This window comes from Sminthopsis crassicaudata, chromosome 6, assembly GCF_048593235.1.
Source record: "Sminthopsis crassicaudata isolate SCR6 chromosome 6, ASM4859323v1, whole genome shotgun sequence".
In the NCBI taxonomy this organism is placed as follows: Eukaryota; Metazoa; Chordata; class Mammalia; order Dasyuromorphia; family Dasyuridae; genus Sminthopsis; species Sminthopsis crassicaudata.
The window spans coordinates 222,482,311-222,505,300 of NC_133622.1; the positions used below are offsets into that span (position 1 = coordinate 222,482,311).

The window sequence follows — 22,990 nt, forward strand, 5'->3', positions numbered from 1 at the left end:
ATCTTAGCCTAACTCAAGAGATTATGTGTAATAGAACTTTTTTGGAATGTGTCTGGCAAAGTACTCTTTAACTTTTAGGGTGGTTTATAAGTGATTTTTTTTTTTAATAGGTCATTGTTGCTTAATATGGGTGGCAGAGGAAGGGAAAGGGATTTTATTAGATATTAATGAGATTGTTCATAGATTGAATGGTGCACAGGTACTCTTTTGAATTAGAATGGATGACAAAACTTAATCCCTGGGTTTACTTTAAAGGACAGACAGAGGTTGTAGGGGGAAAAGGCTTATAAGGACACCTAGATTTAAATAAATAGGCTCTTAACCAACACGAGGGCTTCTACATTTTAAGGCTAGACAATAATAGCCAGCATTATTAAATTATCTAGAACTTTATAATAAATGTATAGTTTTGCTAACTTTAAAGTGCTATGCAAATGTTAAATGTGGTTATCATTAGTTAGAAATGGCTTTCTCTTTTGGGGGTAAGTGGTGAAAACATTTGAAGTTGGCCACTGAAAAAAAGTAGGAATAGTAGAAATAGTTACACCGCTTCAATAGTCCTTACTAGCTTCCAGACTCTGCTAAGTGCTGAGGATATAAAAAAAGGCCAAAAAAAAAAAAAAAAAAAAAAAAAAAAAAGTCCCTGCCCTTGCCAGGAGTGTATACACTAATGGAGGAAATAGATACAGCATGGTTAGAAGATAATTCTGATTATGTCTTGTTGAGGACCATGCCTAAGTGTGAAACCCAGAAAGCCTGTAAAGGGTTAAAGGGGACTGTACCCTTAAGGGGTCGGTTCTCCGAAAGCCCCCACAACTGGGAATCACAGCATACTTGAAGAAATTGCAAATCAGCCTTTACTGACACAGATGTTGTTTATGAATTGGGAATGAAATAAATTGGAGGCAAGAGGGAAGAGGAGGGAGGCCAGAGAATGTAACTGCCTCTCAGTCTCCTTGTATCTTTATCATCCTCTCACAGGAAGGGATCTATTTAGCTGGTCAGAATTAAATCCCCAGCAGCCACTAACAGGTGGCTGCTGTAAGAGTGTCCTTTGGACAATTTTCTGAAACTTTTTTTCCCCCATTGAACCTGAATTAATTCTTTTACTCTATAGCACAGTTAGGGCAATTCATTTCAACAAATATTTAACAAATATATACTATGTGCTAGACACTCAGAAACAAAGTAGCTCTGAATATCAGAGCTATTACTGTTTTACCAGGAAGAAGCAGCTGGAATTCAGATACTAAGTATAGAGTGATTTTTAAGGTTCAAGGAGTTGTAGTAATGAAGAGAATAAGGAAAGGTGCCTCTGAGATAGGAGTTCAGATGGGAAATCTGGGTAAAGGGTAAAGGTGTAGAGGGAAGTGAGAGACCCTGTCAGGTCCAGAAAGCAATAAGGAGGCCAGTTTAACTCCAAGAAGGGATAAGGAGAAAAAGCTGAGGTAAGTCTGCAAAGACTGATTAAATCAGGTACTAAAGTGTGTTAAATGACAAGCAGACAACCATGTATTGCATCTTAGAGACCATAGGGAGTCCAAGGTCAGGCCTAAGTTTTCAGAATAGCAGTTTAGTTTCTGGAATGGAGGATGGAGTGGAAAAGGAAAGGGGCAACATGTAACTAATATTATCGAATGGAAAGAACATTGACTCTAATGGCAGAAGACCAGAGTTCAGCTAAAACCTCTGACATACCTGGTTGGCTCTGGGCAGGACATGCAACCTCTCTTCCTTAGTTTTCTTATCCATTAAAAGGACAGGGTTGGATTTGGTGGCTTTTGAGATTGTTTCTAGCTCCAGATATAGAGTATTGTGGCCTTAACTCAACCTCCCCTCAGCCTTGTTTATATCACTTTGAAGCTATCAACAGCTATGTGAAAAGAAATTCTAAATCTCATGATTAAATAAATGCAAATCAAAGCAACTCTGATGTACCTCATACCCATTGGATTGGTGAAGTTGACAAAAAAAAGGAAAATGACAGATAATGAATGATGAGGCAATTAGAAAATGGATTTATTGATGGAAGGCGTATGAATTGTCCAACTGTATTGGAAAGTACTATGGAATAATGATCAGACTTACTCAAGTGTGCATACCTTTTGGCTTAGCAAAAGTGTTATTAGACCTATAAACCAAAGAAATCAAAGAAAGAGGAAAAGGAGTACCACTCTCCCCTCAAAAAAGCTGCCTCTTATTGTACTGGCAAAGAAATGGAAACCAAAGCAGGGAGAGGGGTGCCCATCTGATTTGAGAAATGGCTAAACAAATCATTATGTATGAATGGTGTGAGGAAAAAATAGTGAAAGAAACCTGGGAAGACCTGTATCAATTAATATGGAATAAAATGAGTAAAACCAGGAAAACAGTTTATACACAACAAAAACATCATAACAACAACTTGGAAAGACTTGAGAACCCTTTTCAATGCAATGACCAATACTGATCCTAGAAGTTTGCATCTAGTTGCCTTTTAATAACAGAGATTAAGGTTTCTCAAAGCAGAATGAGACTGAGATTTTTGACACAATGAAATTTGGGGATTTTTTTTTTTTTTATCAACTCTGCCTATGTATTACAAAAGACTTTTTTCTTTAAAAGGGTAGGGTGGAAAGGAAGAAAAAGATTGCAAATGAAAAAAAAAAGTAAGTAAAAGGAGCATATTGGACTAGAAAGATTCTGAGGTTTTTTTTCAGTTCAAGATCTATGAGCAGATCTTAGTAGGAAGTTCATTTATAAGTCTGACAGTGCCATACACTAGAGATGTGATGGGCTTCAAATGTGAAGGGAAAGATGGCTGCGGGGGGAGGGATGGGGAAGAGGAGAGAGAAAGAAACACCTTCAAGAGATATTATAGAAGTAGAATTGAAGACATGACAACTGACAAGACATGGGGTAAGTGAAATGTTAGGGATAACTCCAAGGTTAAGAATTTAGATTACTAGGAGACTGGGAGTCCCTCAGCAGAAATAGGGAAGTGTGGAAATTGGTTAGGTTTTGATGAACAGATAATGAGATCTTTAATGACACAGTTGATTATTTAGTATTGAATATTGTTAAGACATAATTCTGAGGAATATGTTACTGTTTAGTGACAAGTAACTTTTAGCATCTTTCTTAACAGTCCACCTGAATTCAGAGCATGTTCTTTTTCAAATGTTTGTAGTTGTTTATGAAAAGTAACTTATTATGAATCATTATTTGTAAGATATTTAAATGCATTATAGCAGACCTCTTTTCTTAATACCATAGCACTGATTATGCTTTCTAAGTGTTTATTAAGGAAAATCTAATTAATCAGTAGAAAGGATTTATAGTAAATTGAATTCCCGCCCATTGTTAGAAAGTCAGACTTTATAGTGACCTTGACAGAAGAAGACTTTTGTGGGTAATAAATTTTGGAAAGAAGTTTAGGATTTGGTGATTTTGCTATGGTGGGTTTGAGAATAATTGGCTCTGCCCTATTACTCTTATCAAAGTGAATTCTGCTTTTTTCTCTGAAGAGATTATTCATTGCTGCAATGTACCTACTGTGCCTGGGTGCGCTTATATTCCCTTTCTTGGAGAATTTGCTGATCAAGACATGCTTTTTGGAAGGGGTAAGAAGATCAGTAAAAATCTATAGATTTTTCTTGAAATAATTCACACCTACTTATGAGATACTTACAGAATCCTTAGTAGTTGTACAGAGGCAAAATATTCTCAAGCCATAGTTCAGAGGACTGGGAAGAAAATACACAAGGGAACATATAATGTTAATGTGCTTGGATCACCATTTGTGATTTCTTTGTGCAATGATATTATCAAGATTACACTTTAACAGAAAAGGGAAAAAACAAAAACAAAAACAAAAACAAAACCCCCCCAGCATTTTGGCTATCTAGACTGTCCAGAAAACCATGATAAGTTGCTTCCAGGAATTGGTTGTATTTGAAATGTGCTTGTTCCTAGTTCATATGGAAAGTAACTTATGTAGTGGACTGGAGGTCTAGAGAAGTGTTTATTCTCTTGTGCAATCTTTGGAAATGTAACTAAAGGTCTCTTATAGCTGTAAATTGGAGATTGTGTTACTTGTTTGTCACATAAAGTTGTTTTGATATTTAATATTTACAAAATGATTTGCTGTGTTTAAGATATTAACAATAATTATTGTTTGATGGATTAATCTTAGTGTTTTTATTTAGATCTTTGATTCTTGTTGGTTGTCATGCATGTACCTGTTTGCTAAAGAAATTTGTTTTTGTTTCTTAAGAGAAAATTCCTTCTCATTACTGTTATGTGATCTGTTGATTTCTTAGATATTTTTCGCTTTAAGCTAGCTTTACTTTGTAGTCTAGCTTACTAGTAACCTAGCCACCTCATTTTCATTTTGATTAGAGAAGAGGTGACACTTTTCATCATTGACCTTTCTTTCAGTGTTTCCTCTTTTCGTAGTAGATTAGAATATATTGGCTACAAACCCAATTTTATGTGAAAAGTAGTAGAAAAAGTCATTTCTTATTTTCCTGTCATTTTTCAAAAGTCTTAGAGGGAACTTTTGTTAGAGATCTTTTTCAGGAGGAAGAATAATATAAGGGAGGTATATAATCGGGATCTTTTGAGTATTCTGATAAATCATATTTCTCACTTTACTCAAATGCTTTTCTGTTTACCTTATATTCAGTTAAAAAACAAACAAACAAGAATGCTACATAAGACACTACCAAGAAGATCCTGATGTCATAATTTTAAAGATAAAATAGTAAGAAAGTGCAACTAAATATATGATTTTTTTTTGAAAAAAGGTCATTTGGTGTTGGTTTATTGAGGCAGTTAGAAAAATCTTCCACTCACGTGGTTGTCAGAAGAATGGGGAAAGTAAATTAAGCTGTAATGCTTCAGTATTTCAGTAATTCTGTGATCTTAGCTGGTATACTTCCTCTGCTAGTAGAAATCATAACCATTATTCTCGTCCTTTTTGATTTTTGTCCATATTTTCCACAGTTGAACCAGAGATCTACCCAGTGTGTCAGTTCCTACTTAAGACTCTTTTATTGGGGGGAAGGAGGAGAAAGGCAGCCATCTTAATAGCTAACTTTTATGTGGAAATGATAAACTTTTGAGCATTGAAAATGAATTTTTTGGGGTAATATATATTTTTAACTACAGAGATAATTTGAAACAGAAATTAGTAATCATGTGCTTGAATAAGTGGACACCTCTTTTCTAACAAAGTGCATTTGTGTATGGTATGAAAAGCTTGTGTGCAGAGAACTTACCATGATGGTTATTAATCCCATTCAGCTGAATTTATTTGGTATTTTAAAAATGCTTTCACTTTTCTTCATGAATTCTTGTGAACATAAGTTCTTATGAAAACTTTCTCTTTCACAGGTATTTCTGCAAACCCTACTAAAGCTGGCAGTTATTCAGTAAGGGTAGATAATGCAGTTCCATTGGTGACTCAGGCCCCAGCCATTCAGCCAATACAGATTCGGCCTGGTGTACTTTCTCAGGTTGGTCAGTTTTGCATTTTAAACTTATTTGTTTTTCCTTTCCTACTAGCCCTATAATTGTGAAAACTGTGGAAACTAGTGTTTATGGTGATTGAATACTTCTGTAAATGATTAGATTTTGACATTTGTATGTTATTAGTTTTTTCTTAAGGTTTTAAGTTTCTGTAAAGGATTAGTTATTTATTGCTTAATGAATGGTTATTTATTTAGCAGACTTGGTCTAATCGAACTCAGCAGATCCTGGTACCCCCCTGGCAGCAAGTAACACCTGTAGGTCCTTCTACTGTGGCACTGACTTCTGAAACTGTGGCAGGTCCACAAAGACTTGGAGAGTGGGGGTAAGTTAAAAGGGATAGATTTTTGCAAAACTTTCAAAATTGAATTTTCTTCAAAAATTATTTAATATTTCTAAAATTTTTCCCTAGGAAAATGATTTCACACAGCAATCATTATAACTCAGTGATCCCTCAACCTCTTTTAGCCAATCAGATAACTCTTTCGGCCCCACAGCCAATCAGTGTGGGCATCGCACATGTTGTCTGGCCTCAGCCTGCTTCGACAAAGAAAAATAAACTCTGTCAGAACAGGTTGGTATTTAGTATTGGTGGGTTGGTGGTTAATCGTTTTGGGAATAAATTTTGCATGTGCACAAAGGGCCACTTGTGTTGTATTAGAAATAATCTTGTTTGTTTAAAAACAAACACTAAGCCAGCTCCCTTCTTAATTTCTCAGAGGTATTTTGGTAAAACTAATGGAATGGGAGCCAGGAAGAGAGGAAATAAATGCTTTCACTTGGTAAGATTGTTTTTATTGCACTTTTGATCTATTATTTGTCTATGACATTAGTAATTTAGAGCATCTACAAATATATCTACAAAAATGGCCTTTTGATTTGAGCATGAGTATATTTTATCTTGGTATTTGTAGCTAATGATTATGTTTTATATTTGTGTGAAGACTTAAGCTCTGTATGTGAATGTGTATCATGTGCATGATTCTGTATTTTGTTTATTATCTTTAAAATGTCTCTTAAGTGAATCTCTATAGAAATGAATAACAATTAATTTTTTTACAGGAGTAATTCTTTGCAGAATACCAATATTCCCAATTCAGCATTTAGTTCTCCAAAGATAATAAATATGAAAGCAGTTGAGCGAGTAAGTTGCACAGAAACACAGGACAATCATAATTCAGAAGAAGAAAGAAATTGTTGCAAAGCTTCTGTCAGAGAGGAACCTGATTCATCAACTTCAGACAAGCAGCGGGAAGCTATCCTCATTACAGATACCCCAAGTCCTGTAGTGAGTGTGATCACTATTAGTAGTGACACTGATGAGGAAGACACAGCACAAAGTCATTCAGTTAGAAAGTAAGTGTCCTAAAAGAATATTATTTTTATTGTTCTTTAGGATATTTCTTAAATAGAATGATGCCCTCTAGTGTAGGGAGGGAAGTTAATTATTTTATTTCAATGTTAGTCCTTGTCTGACAGGATCTTTGGGTTAGATACAGATAGATATGTATCACTTGTGGGACTCTGACTCTGCTCCCTCTCTCTACATCTAGATTTCATTATTTTAGAACTAATGAAAAAAGTTAATTGTAAAGTTAGTCTTTTCTCTTGAAATTCTTTGCTTCTTTATTAAAGATTTAAGTCTTGGATTTTGTTGATGAGGGAACTCCTAATGAGGAAACTACTTCTATCAATGCCTCTCAATACCTTTGCTGCAATTTATAGTTAAATGATAATTGACATGTGTTACCAGCAGGACTTGAACCCACATCTTTATGATTGAGTCTAGTTCTTTGTTCGCTCTTCCATAATGCCTCTTTGCTGTTTATTAATATGAAAAATTCTTCATATGGGAGGACTGGGGTCTTCAAAAAAGTAGGAAGATAGTAGAATGCTTTAAGAATGAGGCATTTCAGGGTTCTTCAAAGATCACTGTGCTTGGGTAGCTGTATTTCCAGCTGTGCTATTTTAATAAACAGCTTTTATTTTCAGTCTTTTTGACCTATGTTCTTTCTCTTTCAGCTGTAAAGGTAGTCTAGATTGTGAAGCTTGTCAGAGCACTTTGAATATTGATCGCATGTGTTCGTTAAGCAGCCCTGATAGCACCTTAAGCACCAGTTCCTCTGAACAGTCCAGCCCATCTCCTGGCAAGAGACCAAACAGGTAAAGGAAGCTCAGCAGAAGGGCCATAATTTGGTCATGCCCCTTAAAAATAAATTTTAGTAAGTCTTGAGACAAGGAAGTGCAAGAGATGATGGTTGTTGAAATGAGCCCTAATGGTGAATCGTGAATAGGAGGAGATTCTGCAGCAAGTTAGCCTTCTATTATTGTACTGACAACTTCTTTTCAGTAAAGTTATAGCATTTTCCCTAGCTTTCACTTAAAAACTAAATTATACAGGGACACTGTGATATACTCTAGTAATTGGAACATGGAATTAGTACCATAGAAGTTCAGAAGAGGGAGAAGTTGTCCTGGCCAGATGAAACAGTATATATGGATGGGATATTTGGGTTATGGCTGATTCTAAAAAAAAAAAAAAAAAAAAAATGCCATTCTAATTTTAACTCATTAGTTATTCATCATCCCATGATTGCCATTGGTGTCTTTAAAGGCATAGCTCACATAGCTAATGAAATCTTCTAGATTTTATGGAAAGGCAAAGAATTGAGAATGGTAATCTTTTTTTAAGGGAGGAAGATTGTAGAAAACTAGACATTCAATCGATTCATCTGTTTGATAAGGATCTACGATAGAAACACTGTAAAGAAATTTAGCATATGATAAACATGAAAATCTATTTCATATCCTGACTTAATTTGGGATTCAGTGTTCAAATTGGTGCCTAGGTTTCATGTTGACTATATTTAATGCTAATATTACAGAAAATTTCATAAAAATGCCTTTTGTTTTAGTATGTCAGATGATGAACAGGAGAGTGGCTGTGATACAGTGGATGGATCCCCAACCTCAGACTCTTCAGGACATGATAGCCCATTTGTAAGCAGCAGCTTTGTAGAAGACTCCCCTCAAATTACAGAGTCATTAGCCGCTGTTGACACAGAAACCAAACCAACAGTCTGCACTGTGGTGGTACCTCCAGTGAGACTAGAAAATAGACTTGATTCGGATGAGCATATGGCTAATACAGGTAAATAAGGCTCTTCTCTCTTCCTGACCCTTCTCATTTGTCCTTTTTAAAAGGACTAAAAAAATTCTTTCTAGAAGAAGTGTCTTATTACTAATGTATATTTCTTTCTACTAGTTTCCTAAAGTGTTGTAAGGTCTTTAAAATTATGCCCATAAACTCCTTTTTCTTTCTTATTTTTAAGATTTTGGGTAACTATACAGAATATCAAGTAATCTAAAGGCCATTGAGATTTTTCTTAGAGAAGGAAATGCAACAACTCTACATTGTTTTCTCTGTTGCCAGATTCCATATGTCAGCCATTAGGAAAAGGTCGATCTGCCCCTGGAAGATTAAACCAGCCTTCTGCTATAAGTAACCGTCAACAAAAACTAACAGCATCCCAGCAGCAACATTTGAATTTTAGTCAGGTTTGTTTATTTATGAACTCTTTTTTTGTTATTGTGTTTGTAATTTATAAGCAATGTCTTTGTATAAAGGCCCTAGAAATGTTTGGCATATTGATAGATTTTTTTTTTTCCCCTCACCCTTTTCCTTAAGTATGATAGACACGGTCATTTGAATATTAAATTAAAGATTGTTAGATATGAATACTTCTGTAAAAAGTTCTGTCCTTTAGATCATCAGAGTATTTTATTTTTCTGTTCTGATTTACTTATTATGGGTTCTTCCAGTTTTTAATTACTGTGTTTAATTTGTTCTACTGTTTAAGCATTTAAAAAAAATTATTTTTAATGAATGTATAAACCAGGATATTTTTTCTTTGTGGTTTGATGGAAGGTGTTCCTAGTCACACTTAGTTGACAGTCATTCCATTTACAGATATTAAGCACCTTTATGCTAGGAATTTTGCTGGACAATAGGGATATGAGATAAATGATATCAATTTTACTTTTAGGGAAGATGAGAAGTGTACATAAAAATCACATTTCTATAGCCTAAATATAAAGTGAAATAAAGACAAATATATTCAAAGCAATTAAAGACAAGATTATTTGGGAGGAAGAGGACTAGCATTTGGGAAGGTCAGAAAGTCTTCATGCAGAAGATGGTGCCTGAGCAGGCAGGGAGGAAGAGAAGAACTTGTGAGGTGGAGGATCCTTCCAGGCATGAAGGATTGGCCAATGCAAAGGCTTTGAAGACAAAGCCTTGAGTGTCATGGATGAGACACAGAAATGAGCAGAGAATCAAGGGATGGGGAAGTAATGTTTAGCAAGTTGAGAGAGTTTGGATCCATATTATGTTGGACTAAATAGAAGAATTTATTGTTTAAGTGCATTAGGATACCATTTGTAGAGTGATAATATGGTTGGAGGAGGGGTGGTCAGACAGAGAGGAGAGAACTACTGTACCCAAAGATCTGCATAGGGGAATGTTCAGGAGAAAGCAGTGGTCCACAGTTTCTATGTAGCAAATGCACTCACAGTAGAACTAGCACTAAGAAAAGACTAGTAAGACCATGAGTCACCTTGGAGAGAACCATTTTGCTTCAGAGATGAGGCCAGAAGACAGTTTCCAGAATTTTGAGCAGTGAAAGGAGAAGTGGAGAAGGTAGGAATTTGGCTTAGAAAGGGAGGAGATGTTTAGGATGGTAGTTTGAGGAGATGGTAGGATAGATATAGATTTTTTTGTGTGTGTGTGTGTGGATTGGGGAGGATAGAACATGTCTGAAGGGAGCAGGACTGGAAACAGTTGTAAGGAAGAGTCTGAAGATTTGAGGAAATGAGTGTGCAGTGATTGAAGATACGATCTTTTGGAGAAGGCAGGAGGGGGCAAGAGCTGTGTGCAAATGAGGAGCTGGCCTTGACAAGGAAAAGCCATGCCTCTGTCACAGTCTGGGAAAAAGAGAAAATGGGAGGAGGAAAGTGGGGAAAAAAGTGAACTCAAATTGAAGTCTTTTTTCCCCCCAGTAAAGTAAGGTGCAAGACCCTCAAATGAAAGGGGTGAAGCAAAAAAGAATTAAAATAGCTTTTGTGGGGAGTAAAATTCAAATCTGCTGATTTTTTTGATAGAGTGATATTCATTTTTAGTTTTGTGTGATATAGTTTTTGCTAGTGGGTTTCTTTTCCTTAAAGGAGAAGACTACCTTGCTGCAGTGGGGGTCCAGCTGAGATTCGATAATGTAAATTGGTAGTGCCCCTAACCATTACAATTAGGAGACTTCCAGGCCTCAGAGTCCTTAGTTTCTTCATAATGTGGGGCAGTGAACTAGATAATTTCCCAAGGTCCCCTTAGACCTCTAAATCCTGTGTCCTGTGTTTAATCAGTGTTTCATATGTAGTCAGTGTGTCATCCTGGCTGGGAAAGCAGAACCCAGGCTCTTCCATGAGGCTCTAAAGCCTTCCTGTAGAGACCTGTTAATGGATGTGTGTTTTGCATGCAAGAGCTCACCCATTTAACTTGGGAGAGAATTAACTGACCAGGTGAACCCCACCAGGGAATGATTTTTTTTCTCTTGATTGGTCCCTTTGACTGACAAGTACTATCTCATTTAGGCATAGAGGGGTTGTAATCTGCCCAGACAGTACATGTGTTAGCTATCCACAGACTTCTACCTTAATTTTGCCATCTTTCTAAAATTAATTTTACTCTTATAACATTTCTTTTTCTTGATGGACAGGTTCAGCACTTTGGATCTGGGCATCAGGAATGGAATGGAAACTACGGACATCGGAGACAGCAAGCTTATGTTCCCGCTACTGTCAGCAGCCACCCTTTTGCCCTGTCCCAGGGGAGTCCGAACCACTCAGTGGTTCGTGCTCCTCTGGCTGGAACTACGCCCCGCGCAGGGCAGCCGGCTCTTCTTCCGTACCCACCGACTGCACCCCTTGCTACTGCTGCACCAGTGACCCACCTCTTAGCCTCTCCATGTACCTCAAGACCCATATTACAGCATCCCACCTACAGTATTTCTCATCCCAATGGCATAGTTCACCAAGTCCCAGTGGGAATAAATCCCCGTCTGCTACCTTCCCCAACTATTCATCAGACTCAATACAAACCAATATTTCCACCACATTCTTACATTGCAGCATCACCTACTTACACTGGATTTCCATTGAGTCCAACAAAACTTAGCCAATATCCATATATGTGAGAACTCAAATACAGTATATTGAAGTTCAGTGATGCAAATGTTTGATTAAAAACAAAAACATGGTATTTAATAAATATTAGCCATGGCACAAGAAAATTATTTTTTGAATCATGTAGACTTGGGTGCAATTTAAACAACTTTGAGCTTTAAAAAAAAACTCACTTTTAATGTGTTTTGCACATTTGGTATAACTTGTCTTTGGTCATGTTCTCTTATATAGTTACTTGGACAGGTGACTTTTGGGAGCTGAAGTCTGGTTTTGCTCCTATTATTTTTTATAAAATTGCCTTCTAATTAGTGCAAGACACGTCTACATTTGGGAAGCCATTCAGTGTACAGATTTAGAGCAACAGATGCACATGTGTCAGACGTACAGTGTACAAGTAAACTGTTTGTGTTATTATCTATGTCTTGGTATTTAAATGTTGGGTCACTTATCTAAAAAAGGCGAGCTATTGTTCTCACATTTGCATGTGTCTTGCATGGGCAAAATGTTGCCTAGACATTGCTCTTAAATGTTGTCCTAATAATCTCAGCTGCATTGTAAACCGTTCCCACACATAGTGCCTTAAATATTTGAGGTTGTTAATGTTACTGCATATATATAAATGTTGAGGACTGCAGCACTTAAAATTCAGATCTGCTGATTTTTTTGATAGAGTGATGTTCATTTTTGGTTTTGTGTGGTATAGTTTTTGGTAGTGGGTGTTTTTTCCTCATCAAGAGGGCAGCATGTTTTGCTATAGCCAAATTTTGCTGTCTTTTTTTTTTTTTTTTTTTTTTTTTAATGATCTAGCTTCAAGAAAAGCAAGCAGTTAGTAATGCTTATGAAAAGTTGATTCAGTATCTTATGAATAGGTGATAAGTAAACTCTCACAACTCAGCATTTTATACCGCTTAGTGGAACTGCAGTACAATCCAAGGAGTTTATTGTGGAAGGGTTCAGTCTAAGTGGATTTCCTAAAATGTTTAGAAGTGCAGTAGGTGTGATGTGGACTAGGTAAGAAAAGAAGTACAAAATGCTCGTTGATTCATGATGTGGTTTCATCTTAGCTTGAGCAAACCATGCAGTATTTATAATAAATAGTAGCAGAATATTTACTATTGAAGCTTGAAAAGATGTGAGTCCTTTGTGTGAAATCTTTCATTTATGCATGTGAGAGCTTTTAACTGTTTTACACGATGGTGTTTGTTTTTCGCCTGTTGGTGGTGTGTGCTTATTTAATACATTCCGTCAGGGACAAGAAATTTTATGTGCTTTTTTTTTCCCACAAAGTGTGTCTTGGATTTCTTTTTCTTCTTGTGTGTGTGTGTGAGAGAGAGATTTGTGTGTGTGTGTGTGGTTCTGTTTAAATGAAGTTGCTTTTGCAGCACCAAAGACTTAATCATCCATTTCCTATAAAAAGGTAGCTACTTTTTGCATAGACCTCAAGTATATCATAGTTTAGAGATGGGATTTAGGGAAAGATATTAAAGTGAGGCTGTGTTTTAGCTTATGGGCAAGTAATAAATTGTATCATTTATCTTGAATGTATCATAGATAAGCTGCTATATAATGATTGCCACTTCAATAGCTGTGAAATTAGATGATTAACTAGTTCTTGTTTAGCTTTCTAATTTCTGTATAAGTCTGATTGAATGAAATAGAAGTGGGGATTTTGATTTATACTTTGCTTTCTTGTTTGGAGTGTCATTGTAACTACTGTATTGTAAATGATGGAAGATGATTGCCTATGTTATTTTGGGGTGTGTTACTTGCATCAGTATTTTATCAACATTAACTTTGGAGCTCATCGCTGCATATAAATGGAATATATCAATGTAACTTAATTATTTTTACGTTTTCATACTGGCATTGCGTAGACACTTGAGAAGCTGTATCTTGCAGGCTTGACTTAACTTTCTTTTTAAGAAGCAAAATCTGGAACACAGTCTTTAGAGCATTTACTGGAATAAGCAGTGCAAACAAAGCATTTGAGTTTAAACTCCCCAAATGTTTTGAAATTAGAGCATTTCTTTAAATGAATGAATTTCATACCACTAGTACAGCTGTCTTACCGAATTGTCAGTAAGCTAATAAGGGATATATTTTTCTTTACTCCATTAACAAAGCAGTGTTTTATTTAATAAATATCTAGGTGAAATAAATGTGCCTAAAATTGATTTTTAAACAAAAACAAACAACAGTATTAGATCACAAAATAATACCAGCAGTACATTTTTAGATACACTGAAAATGAAGGAGCCTAATTTTTCCCACAAGTTTCAGTGTTTTTAGTAATCAACTAATTCTATGCATTTTATACAAAGATAATTGTATATAAAACAAACATCAGAAAATGAGTAGCCTGAGATGAATTTACACTTGTAAACAAGCATAAATTTATGGAGTCAAGAAAATATTTAAATGAACTTGTCATATACCTTCACAGTCTTATTTTATTTATATGATTCAGCAGATTGTTGATTTCTGCTGCTTGGTCCTGGGAATCAGATTTCTCAATGCAAAATCCATTGCTGGCAATGGTTGTATTGGGACACCAACAGTAACTGTTTTCTTTTTGTTTGGGGCCATGCAACTTTCATTGCTCTGATGTATTTTGTTTTTTCTGTGTTTTTAAGTTGTAAGGCTGTGATGACATTACATTGACAAGTAAACTCAAAACCTTAATGTTGTCTTATAAAAAATAACATTTGTTATAGATATCCCCCAGTTAAGTATGCTACTCTTATGGAATGTAATCATGGAAATCTTTTGCATTTTAAAGAAATGCAAGATTCTTTGGAAATTCTTTCATCTAAATTAACAAATGGATTTTTAAAAAAAAAACTTCTGAAAAAATATTACCCTTAAAACCATTTATAAACATTTTCTTTGTTGGTTTTAATGCCTTTTTAAATAAAACACTGCATGACTACAGAGTTGCATATTTGCATACTATTTTTAATTTGCAAATTATTTTTATAAAAATGCCTGATCAATTTTTATCTTTCAGGGTGTTTAATCAGATATGCTACTGTATCAGCTAAATCTTTTGATTTTAATGTTTTAAATTTCTACTGCTAATTTTAACTTGATTTTTGTTATGTAAAAGTTAAATCACACTGCAAGGTGTAGGAAGATATTATTTGAATAAGCCCAATGATGTAGACTTGATTACTGAATTTTAACTGTTACCTGTGTAACAATTTATTTCTATGCTACACTAGTTTGTCATGTAGCAGTTGCACTGTGCAATATTACAATAAGGACTGGGAAAAAAAAATTTTTATGGCTGTAATGTGTCTTAGAGTTTGCGATAGTATTTCTCTCTAGTTCTCAGTGATTTCAATGTGACCAAGCCTTCTGTACTTTGTCACAAAAAGCGGGTTTTCCAAGTGACTATTTTGGTGAGTGTCAAAAATAAGAATTTCTGGTGTATCACTGTCAAGACTCACTTTGAATTAAAACATACATCGCAGCAAAAACATTGGGCCGACTTTTATTTCCGCCAACAAAAATAATGCTTTACACACTTAAATGAGGGATTATTCCCTTTAAGGCAATCACAGATTTGTTTGGTAATTTGGTACCAATCTTATGGGGAGAGTTGGGATTGTGAAGTTTGCTTGGTGCCAAGGCCATTGCTGAAAATTACTATGGAACTGAGGACCAGGAATATTTCAACTTGTTCATTTTTTTTTTTTTTTTTTTTTTTTTTTTGAGGCTGGGGTTAAGTGACTTGGCCAGGGTCACACAGCTAGGAAGTGTTAAGTGTCTGAGACCACATTTGAACTCGGGTCCTCCTGAATTCAGGGCTGGTGCTTTATCCACTGTGCCACCTAGCTGCCCCCCAACTTGTTCATTTTTTAAAAAAATTTTCTGAGATTGTAGAAGAAATCACTTGTTTGATCCATACAATCAATGAATAGTTTTCAATTTATTGTAATGAAATTTTCTTTTAAAAAGATGAGATAAAATTATTAACCAATTTTAAGCTAAAAGAGAAATTTGACCTAAGAGATGAAGCTAAGAATCTAAACTATTTTCAAAAGTTATAGCAAGTTAAAAAAAAATTCTTAAGAAAACTTGGTTTGTTTTTTCTTTTTGCTACTGTCCATAATTTGTAATTGTCTTCATCAATACATGTTACTTCATTTTATTCCATTACAAATTTTAGTTTGATAATCCTATCCGTTTTCAGAAGATTGCTTCAATGATCTTTTACATATCTTAAAATGCAATTAAGCAGTATATTTAAAATGCATTTCTCTTGAAAGTGAAATAAAAAATACATCCTACTCACCAGGGGTACCCAGAATAATTTTTAGAAAAAAAATAGCATAAATAATAGTATGGTTACCTGCCATATGTAATCATTTGTATTTCCATTTTTAATAGCTTTTTCTTTTTTTGATTTTTTCAAAGACATGCAAAGATAGTTTTCAACATTCACCTTTGCAAAAACCCTGTGTTCCAAATATTTTTCCCTCCCTTTCCCTTCTCTCTCATAGACAACAAACAATCTGATAGGTTAAACATGTACAATTCTTCTAAACATATTTCCATATTCATCAGGCTGCACAAGAAAAAAAAACCCACTGTAAATGCTTTACAATTATCTTATTTGATCCTCACAACAACCCTGTGAGGTAGCTGCTGCTGTTATTCCCATTTTGTAGTTGAGGAAACAGAGGCAGATTCACCTATGGGTCACACAGCTAATAGGTTTTTGAGGCAGGATTTGACTTCGGGTCTTTCAGAGTGTGGTGGCTGCCCTTATACACTTTGCAGCTTTGACCAGATGCCTTCACTTCTCTCTACCTTAGTTGTATCATCTGTAAAGGGAGAGCACTGGACTTAATGATCTCTGAGATCACTTCTGTGAGAATAGTCTATGATTCCAACTCAGGAGACCTTGGTTAATCTAGCCATGTGTCCCTAGGGAAGTCACTTAACCTGTGTCTTACTCTGTTCATTTATAAATAGGGAATAAATAATGATACCTGCTCCATCTGCTTCATATAGTTGTTGTGAGAATAAAATGAGATCATGAGTGCTCAAAGTATCTTTAAAAAGCATTACTCCTGCCAAGTTCTTGGAGTCAGTGATTACTGAGCTTTGAAATAAGGACCAATTCAACATGAATTCACTCAATTTAGACAAAATGTCTTCAGCCTATGCTGTGGCTCTTTAAGCATGAAACAGGTCCTCTCATTGGTTGTCTTCATGATCTTACATAAGGGGACCTTGGTGGTGTTTCTCTAGTTAAAGAACTCATTGTTCTGGGAACCACAATGGGTTGTGTTTGTCCTTCAACAAAGACCAATGACATGATGGATGTCAGAAATTGGATTTAAGTGAGCCAGAGGAGCGTAAAGTCATCAGCCTCATTTTCTCTTCCAGAGTCATCCATGGATGGTGGCAAACCAAAAATCAGGATGATTTTGGTTTCTGTGATGTTTAATTCCAGGGGGAAAAGATTTTATGTGGGAAGGGTGGGAAGTGGAGAGGGGGGAGGGGGAAAGGAGAGGGAGAAAAATGAAAAGACAGTAAAATGTAAAACTAGTTATGAAGGACTTTGAAAGTTATGCAGAAAATGTTCTATTTGACTCTGGAGAGCCACCAGAATTTAAGTATGTCTGCAAGAGAGTGTGTGTTAAACACGATCAGAACTGTGCTTTAGGAAGATTGTTTTGGCAGGTGAGTGGAGAATAAATTGGAGGGAAGTGTCCATTGCAGTAGTCTAGATGTAAGGTAATGAGGGCCTAGAACAATATGGTGGCTTTATGAATGATGATGTAAAATTTGCCAACCAGTTGGGTATAGGGGGTGAGTGAAACTCGGGAGTTGGGGATGACACTGAAGTTGGAAGTCTGGATGACTGAGAGGATGCTGTTATCCTTAATAATCCTTAATAAGAGGAGGAGAGGGTTTGGAAAGAAGGTTAATGGGTTCTGATTGGAACATTTTGAATTTGAATGTCCAGGAGGCAGCTGGAGATGCGAGGCTGGAGCTCAGGAGTGGGCAGTGAGGTGGCACAGTATAGTGTACCAGTCCAAATTTTACCTCAGATACTAGCTATGTGACCCTGGACAAGTCACTTAATTTTTTTTTTGCTTCCGTTTTCTCATCTTTAAAGTGAGGATGGTGCCTGCCTCCCAAGGGATCAAATGAGATCATTATAAAGTCCTTAGCACAGTGCCTGGTACATAATAGTGCTATGTAACTTAGCTGTTGTTATGATAGCTTCTGCATAGAGATAATGGTTGAACCCCTGGGAGCTGATGTGATCACCAAGTGAAATAATGTAAGAGAACAGGGCCTAGGACAAAGCCTTGGGTGGGAGAGACTCCCATGGTTGGTAGGCAAGACTTATATGAACAAGCAAAAGAGATTGAAAAAAGTGGTTGGTTAGAGTATTGAGAGGCTGGTCAAATGTAAAAAGCTGAAGAGGACTTGAGGAGGATGAAGATAAGGGAAAGGCAATTACATTTAGCAATTAAGAGATCATTTGGAGGGAGCAGTTAGGAAAATAATGAGTGTATAAGTTAGGCTGCAGAGGGTTTAGAATCCTGGAAAACAACCACTGTCAATCAACTATCAATCAGTTGCTTACTATATGCCAGGCACTGGAGTTCAAGGATTTATAGTCTGAAATTCCTTTATCCGGTCACAATCTTTTATCATTTTCTCTGCCTTATGACATCTAACCTTATGCTTTCTCCTTATCATGACCTCCAGTCCCCTTAGCCCTTAAGTTTTTTTCCTCGTTTATCACTCTTGCACCTTCCTTCTTTCCTCTTCTTGATCCTTTGGTGAATCAGTTCATCTCTACTCTGTCCTCTTCTTTCAAGTTCCTTGTTACCTTATCCTGTGGCAAATCATGCCCTGCTAGGACTCAGCCTTGGATTACTCCCACTCATCTACTGCCTTTGCTCCTATTCTCTTCTTGTTAAACAAAGCTGGAGAAAATCCTGAAACCTGGGTAAGACTAGGCCCACTACAAAATTACATTACTTTAACGTAAACAGGTACAGTGTCAAGAGACTGCTTTTATACTTCCATAACAATGCACTATCCTGACCACCACAGCAATTATTTCAAAGTATTCCAAACTTAAATCTTCATGACAACCTCTCCTTTACCCTCTTTATTGAGCATCTAATTTCATTGAGCATGAAAATCAAGAGCTCCCCCTCTCACTCATTTCGCATCATTCAGACTCCTCCCTTGTTACGTCCCTGCTTCAGCCCAGTCTCATGAAGAAGTGTCCCTTATCTTTTCTAAGACATCCTCCACATGCACCCTAGTTCCCATGTTTCCCAGTAGATTGTATCCACTATTCTTGCCACTATTGCTTTTATCTTAAATTTCTTCCTGTCAACAGGGAGAAATTTGCTTCCCTGCTGTCTACAAACCTACCTGTGTCTTTATCTTAAAAAAAAACAAAAAATCCCACCATCCTTTGATACATTCCAGGTATCATCTCTCTCTCCTTTTGTGGCTGTCTCCACTTTCTTTCCTCTCACCTTCTTAACTACAATCTGGCTTTCAAATTCATTATTCAACTGCATCTGCTTTCTCCAAAGTTGAATCTTTTAATTGCCAAATTGGATGACCTTTTTAAAATCCATTTTCTTCTTCACCTCTACAACTTCTGATGCTGTTGATCATCATTTTGCACTGCATACTCTTCTCGTTAGGCTTTTGTAACACTATCCTCTCCTGACTCTCCTTCCTTCCTTTGAATCTTCATCCAACCAGGGATATTCTCCAAAGCTCTTACCTGTGTGCTCTTCTCTTCTTCTTCATATTATTTTTAGCGATCTCATCAGTTCCCATGGATTCAGATATTCTCTCTATGCAGACGATTCTCATATCTTTGTCCAGCCCTAATCCAGTCTTGTATCTCCAACTGCCTACTGCATGTTCTATAGACATGTTAAATTCCCAAAACTCAACTCATCTTTCCTCCAAAATCCTCCCCATTTTACATTTCCCTATTTCTTTGATGGTACTACCTTCCTCCAAATCCCCGGCTTATCACCAAGGTACCATCCTTATCTGCCATATCCAGTGAGTTGCCAAGTCTGGGTGATTGTATCTTAGCATTTCTTCTATACTTACCCTCCTCTCCTTTTACCACCAGCCTGCTGCAAACTCTCACAATCTCATGGTTGGACTATTTTATTTAATAGCTGATGATTAGTCTCCCTATTTCGACTCTCATCCCTCTAATCTATCCTATACTAGAATATAATAAGGTTGCTTTCCTAAAATAGAGATTTGATTATGTCTTTCCTTCTATCCCATACCATTCAGTAAACTCCAGTAAGTTCAATAAACTTTAACTACCTCCAAGATCAAATGTAAAATCTCCTGGTTGGCTTTTTAAAGCCCTTCATAATCTGACCCCTCCCTATCCTTACTGCCTTCTCTCTTCTATATTTCAGTGATGCCGGCTTCCTGTTCTTTGTGTAAGACACTCTACTTTCCAATTCTCTGTGTTTTCACCAGCTGGCTCCCATGCCTAGAATACTCTCCTACCTCCCCTTCATTTCCCCTTCACCCTCTGGTTTCCTTGATTTTTTTCTAAATCTCAGCTAAAATCTTGCTTTCTGGACAAATCCTTAGTAATATCCCTCAATGCTAGATCTAACCTTCCCTCTAATGTTATCTGCCATCTACACGTACACAGGACTAGCTGGATGATTCAGAAAAATCATTATACAGGAATCCAGAAGATCTGAGTTCAAATCCAGCTTCAGACACTTATTAACTGTGTCTGAACAAGTCATTTAGCCTCTGCCTTAATTCACTGGAGAAGGAAATGGCCATCTTTGCCAAGAAAATCCTATGACCAGCACTGAGGGCACTATGGTCTATGGTTTCATGAAGAATCAGACACTACTGAATGACAGAAGAACAACATCCTTTGTATACATCTTGTACAGAGCTATTACTCCTGATTCTGTACTCTGAGGTCAAATAAAAGAATTTTAATTCCTCCCATACATGCTAGACCTTTAAATATTTGAAAACAGCTACTGTGTGCTCCATGTGTGCTTTTCTTCTTTAGGATGAACATCCTCAACCCCTCCAACCCTAATTATTTTTGCAATAGATTCCTGTCCTCATTCCTGGTTCCTAAACTTGTGGATGGCTTATAGCAGTCTATCATCAATCAAATACAAAGCACTTCTAAAAATTGATTTTATGTGTTATAATTGGAAACCAGAGATAAATATAATATATATAATTTAAAGGTAAGTTTGTAAAATAACTTTAAAATAAAATATCATTTTTATTTTCTTAGTAGTAATAAAACCTTTTATTTTTTTACATCATTGTAGTTTTTCCCCAGTAGCGAGCTGTCTTCTATATTTTGTACAATAGTATTTTTTAAAAACCAGGAAAAGAAAAAGGAAAAAAACAGCATAATCAACCAATATATGCATCAAAAAGTCTGCAAAACATGTGCAATGTACAATATCCATGGACCTTCCACATTCACAAAGTGGTAGATTAGGGTGTGTCATATCATGCCTCTTTTGAGACTTGCTTGATTTGAAAAAAATTTGCTATATTGACTTAATTTTTGTGTGCAGTTTTTCTACTTACATTATTTTAGTTATCATGGTCCTGCTTATGTGGATCTGTATCAGTTCATGTAGATCTTTCCATGTTTTTCCATGTTTATCACATTCATCATTTCATACAGCACTTGTAGCACATGTATTCATGTTTCATAATTTTTTAGCCCTATTTCAATCATTAGACATCTATTTTGTTTCCAGTCCTTTGCTATCACAGAGAGTTCTGCTGTAAATATTTTTTTCTTATCAGTGTTTCCATAGGGTACAAGCCTATGGAGTTTCTGGTTCAAAGGGTATAGACATTTTAGTCAGCTTATTTGTGTAATTTTAAAATGTTTTCCAAAATGGTCATACCATTTCTCAGGTCCACCAGTAATGTATTAATGTTCCAAACATCCTATAACTCCTCCAACATTGGCTGTTGCCATTTTTGGGTTATAATTGTCCATTTGCAATGTGTGAGGTAAACCCTCAAGATTACTGTGAGGTTGTATTTCTCTTGTCAGTTGTTTGGCATATTCTGTCATGTGGTTGTATATTCTTTGCACTTTTCCACTAATTCACTAATTTAAGAATTCTTAAATATCTTTTGACAACTTATCTATTGAAGAATGACTGTTAGTCATATTTTTTTATGTCTTTGCCTAACTCTTGTCAAAAGACTCCCCCTCCATTCAACCAGTTCCTTTCTTACCATAGATTCATGAATTCTGTTTGTACAGAAGTTTTTCAGTTTCAAGTAATCAAAGTTATTCATATAATCTTTTGTAATTGCTTCTATCTCCTATTTTGCTAAGAATACATCTTCTGTCTACAGCTGTAAGAAGTAAACAATCTATTTTCAATTTTTTTTTAAAAATAACATGATCTCTATTACTAGAATGTATTATGAAATGTACTATGTGAGGTCTAATTAGTGGTAACCTACTTTTTAGTTTTCCCAGTAGCCTTTAATCAAATGAGTTTTTTCCTAGGTATTTTATGTTTTTTGCTTTTTGTTTGTTTGTTTTGTTTGTTTGTTTTCTTTATCAAACACTAGTTATTGAGTTTTGTTGTTTCTGATTGCCCCTTGTTTAGTCTTCTATCATTGATCTAGCTTTCTATTTTTTAATCGGTACCAGATGGTTTTGCTTTTTGCTACTTTATAATACAGCATGGCGTCTGGAAGTGTTATATTTGTCCTTTGCGTTTTTTCTCCATTTTTCATGACATGTTAGATTATAGGAAACTTCAAATTTTCATGCTACTTTCAAAATTCCCCAATGCTACTCTACTGGGTTAAAATGGAATTGAGAAATCTTTAACAAAATAATAAAAAGTAAAACACAATACAAATAATGTTAATTTGTGGTTTTCTAAGTCAACATGCATGAATAGCAAGATATTTCTATTCATTTGATGTTTCTGTTTTAGATATTTTGTTTTTTTTTCAAAATGAGTTTTGTTGTTTTATCAAGTTCTGTAAAGTATTGATTGAGATAGTATTGGAAGTGTAATCAACTTTGATAATATTTTCATTTCTTTTTGTCATTATTATTGTCATTTTTTATTATATTGACATGAACTAGTCATTCCTATTTAGGTTATTCTTTATTTCTTTAAGGAGTACTTTTATACAAAATAAATCGAGGCAGCTGCCATTCCAAAGTCTTAGT

At 35.7% G+C, this 22,990-nt stretch overlaps 1 protein-coding gene across 18 annotated transcripts in view; it reads left to right on the forward strand.

Moving 5' to 3' along the window:
• HIPK3 (homeodomain interacting protein kinase 3) overlaps nucleotides 1–11,852 on the forward strand; it is an 87,031-nt gene extending 75,179 nt beyond the window's left edge. For 7 of the 18 annotated variants that reach the window (XM_074273256.1, XM_074273262.1, XM_074273263.1 and 4 more), the window contains exons 9-17: nucleotides 5,377–5,498; nucleotides 5,709–5,836; nucleotides 5,924–6,085; nucleotides 6,231–6,293; nucleotides 6,574–6,867; nucleotides 7,534–7,674; nucleotides 8,427–8,662; nucleotides 8,945–9,069; nucleotides 11,280–11,852. In XM_074273256.1, the coding sequence (XP_074129357.1) occupies nucleotides 5,377–5,498; nucleotides 5,709–5,836; nucleotides 5,924–6,085; nucleotides 6,231–6,293; nucleotides 6,574–6,867; nucleotides 7,534–7,674; nucleotides 8,427–8,662; nucleotides 8,945–9,069; nucleotides 11,280–11,756 (1,748 nt within the window). In that variant the 3' untranslated portion in view covers nucleotides 11,757–11,852. The remainder of the gene's footprint in view (nucleotides 1–5,376; nucleotides 5,499–5,708; nucleotides 5,837–5,923; nucleotides 6,086–6,230; nucleotides 6,294–6,573; nucleotides 6,868–7,533; nucleotides 7,675–8,426; nucleotides 8,663–8,944; nucleotides 9,070–11,279) is intronic. The other 11 variants (XM_074273260.1, XM_074273265.1, XM_074273266.1 and 8 more) reach the window with 3 other exon arrangements.
• Nucleotides 11,853–22,990: the final 11,138 nt, after the last annotated feature.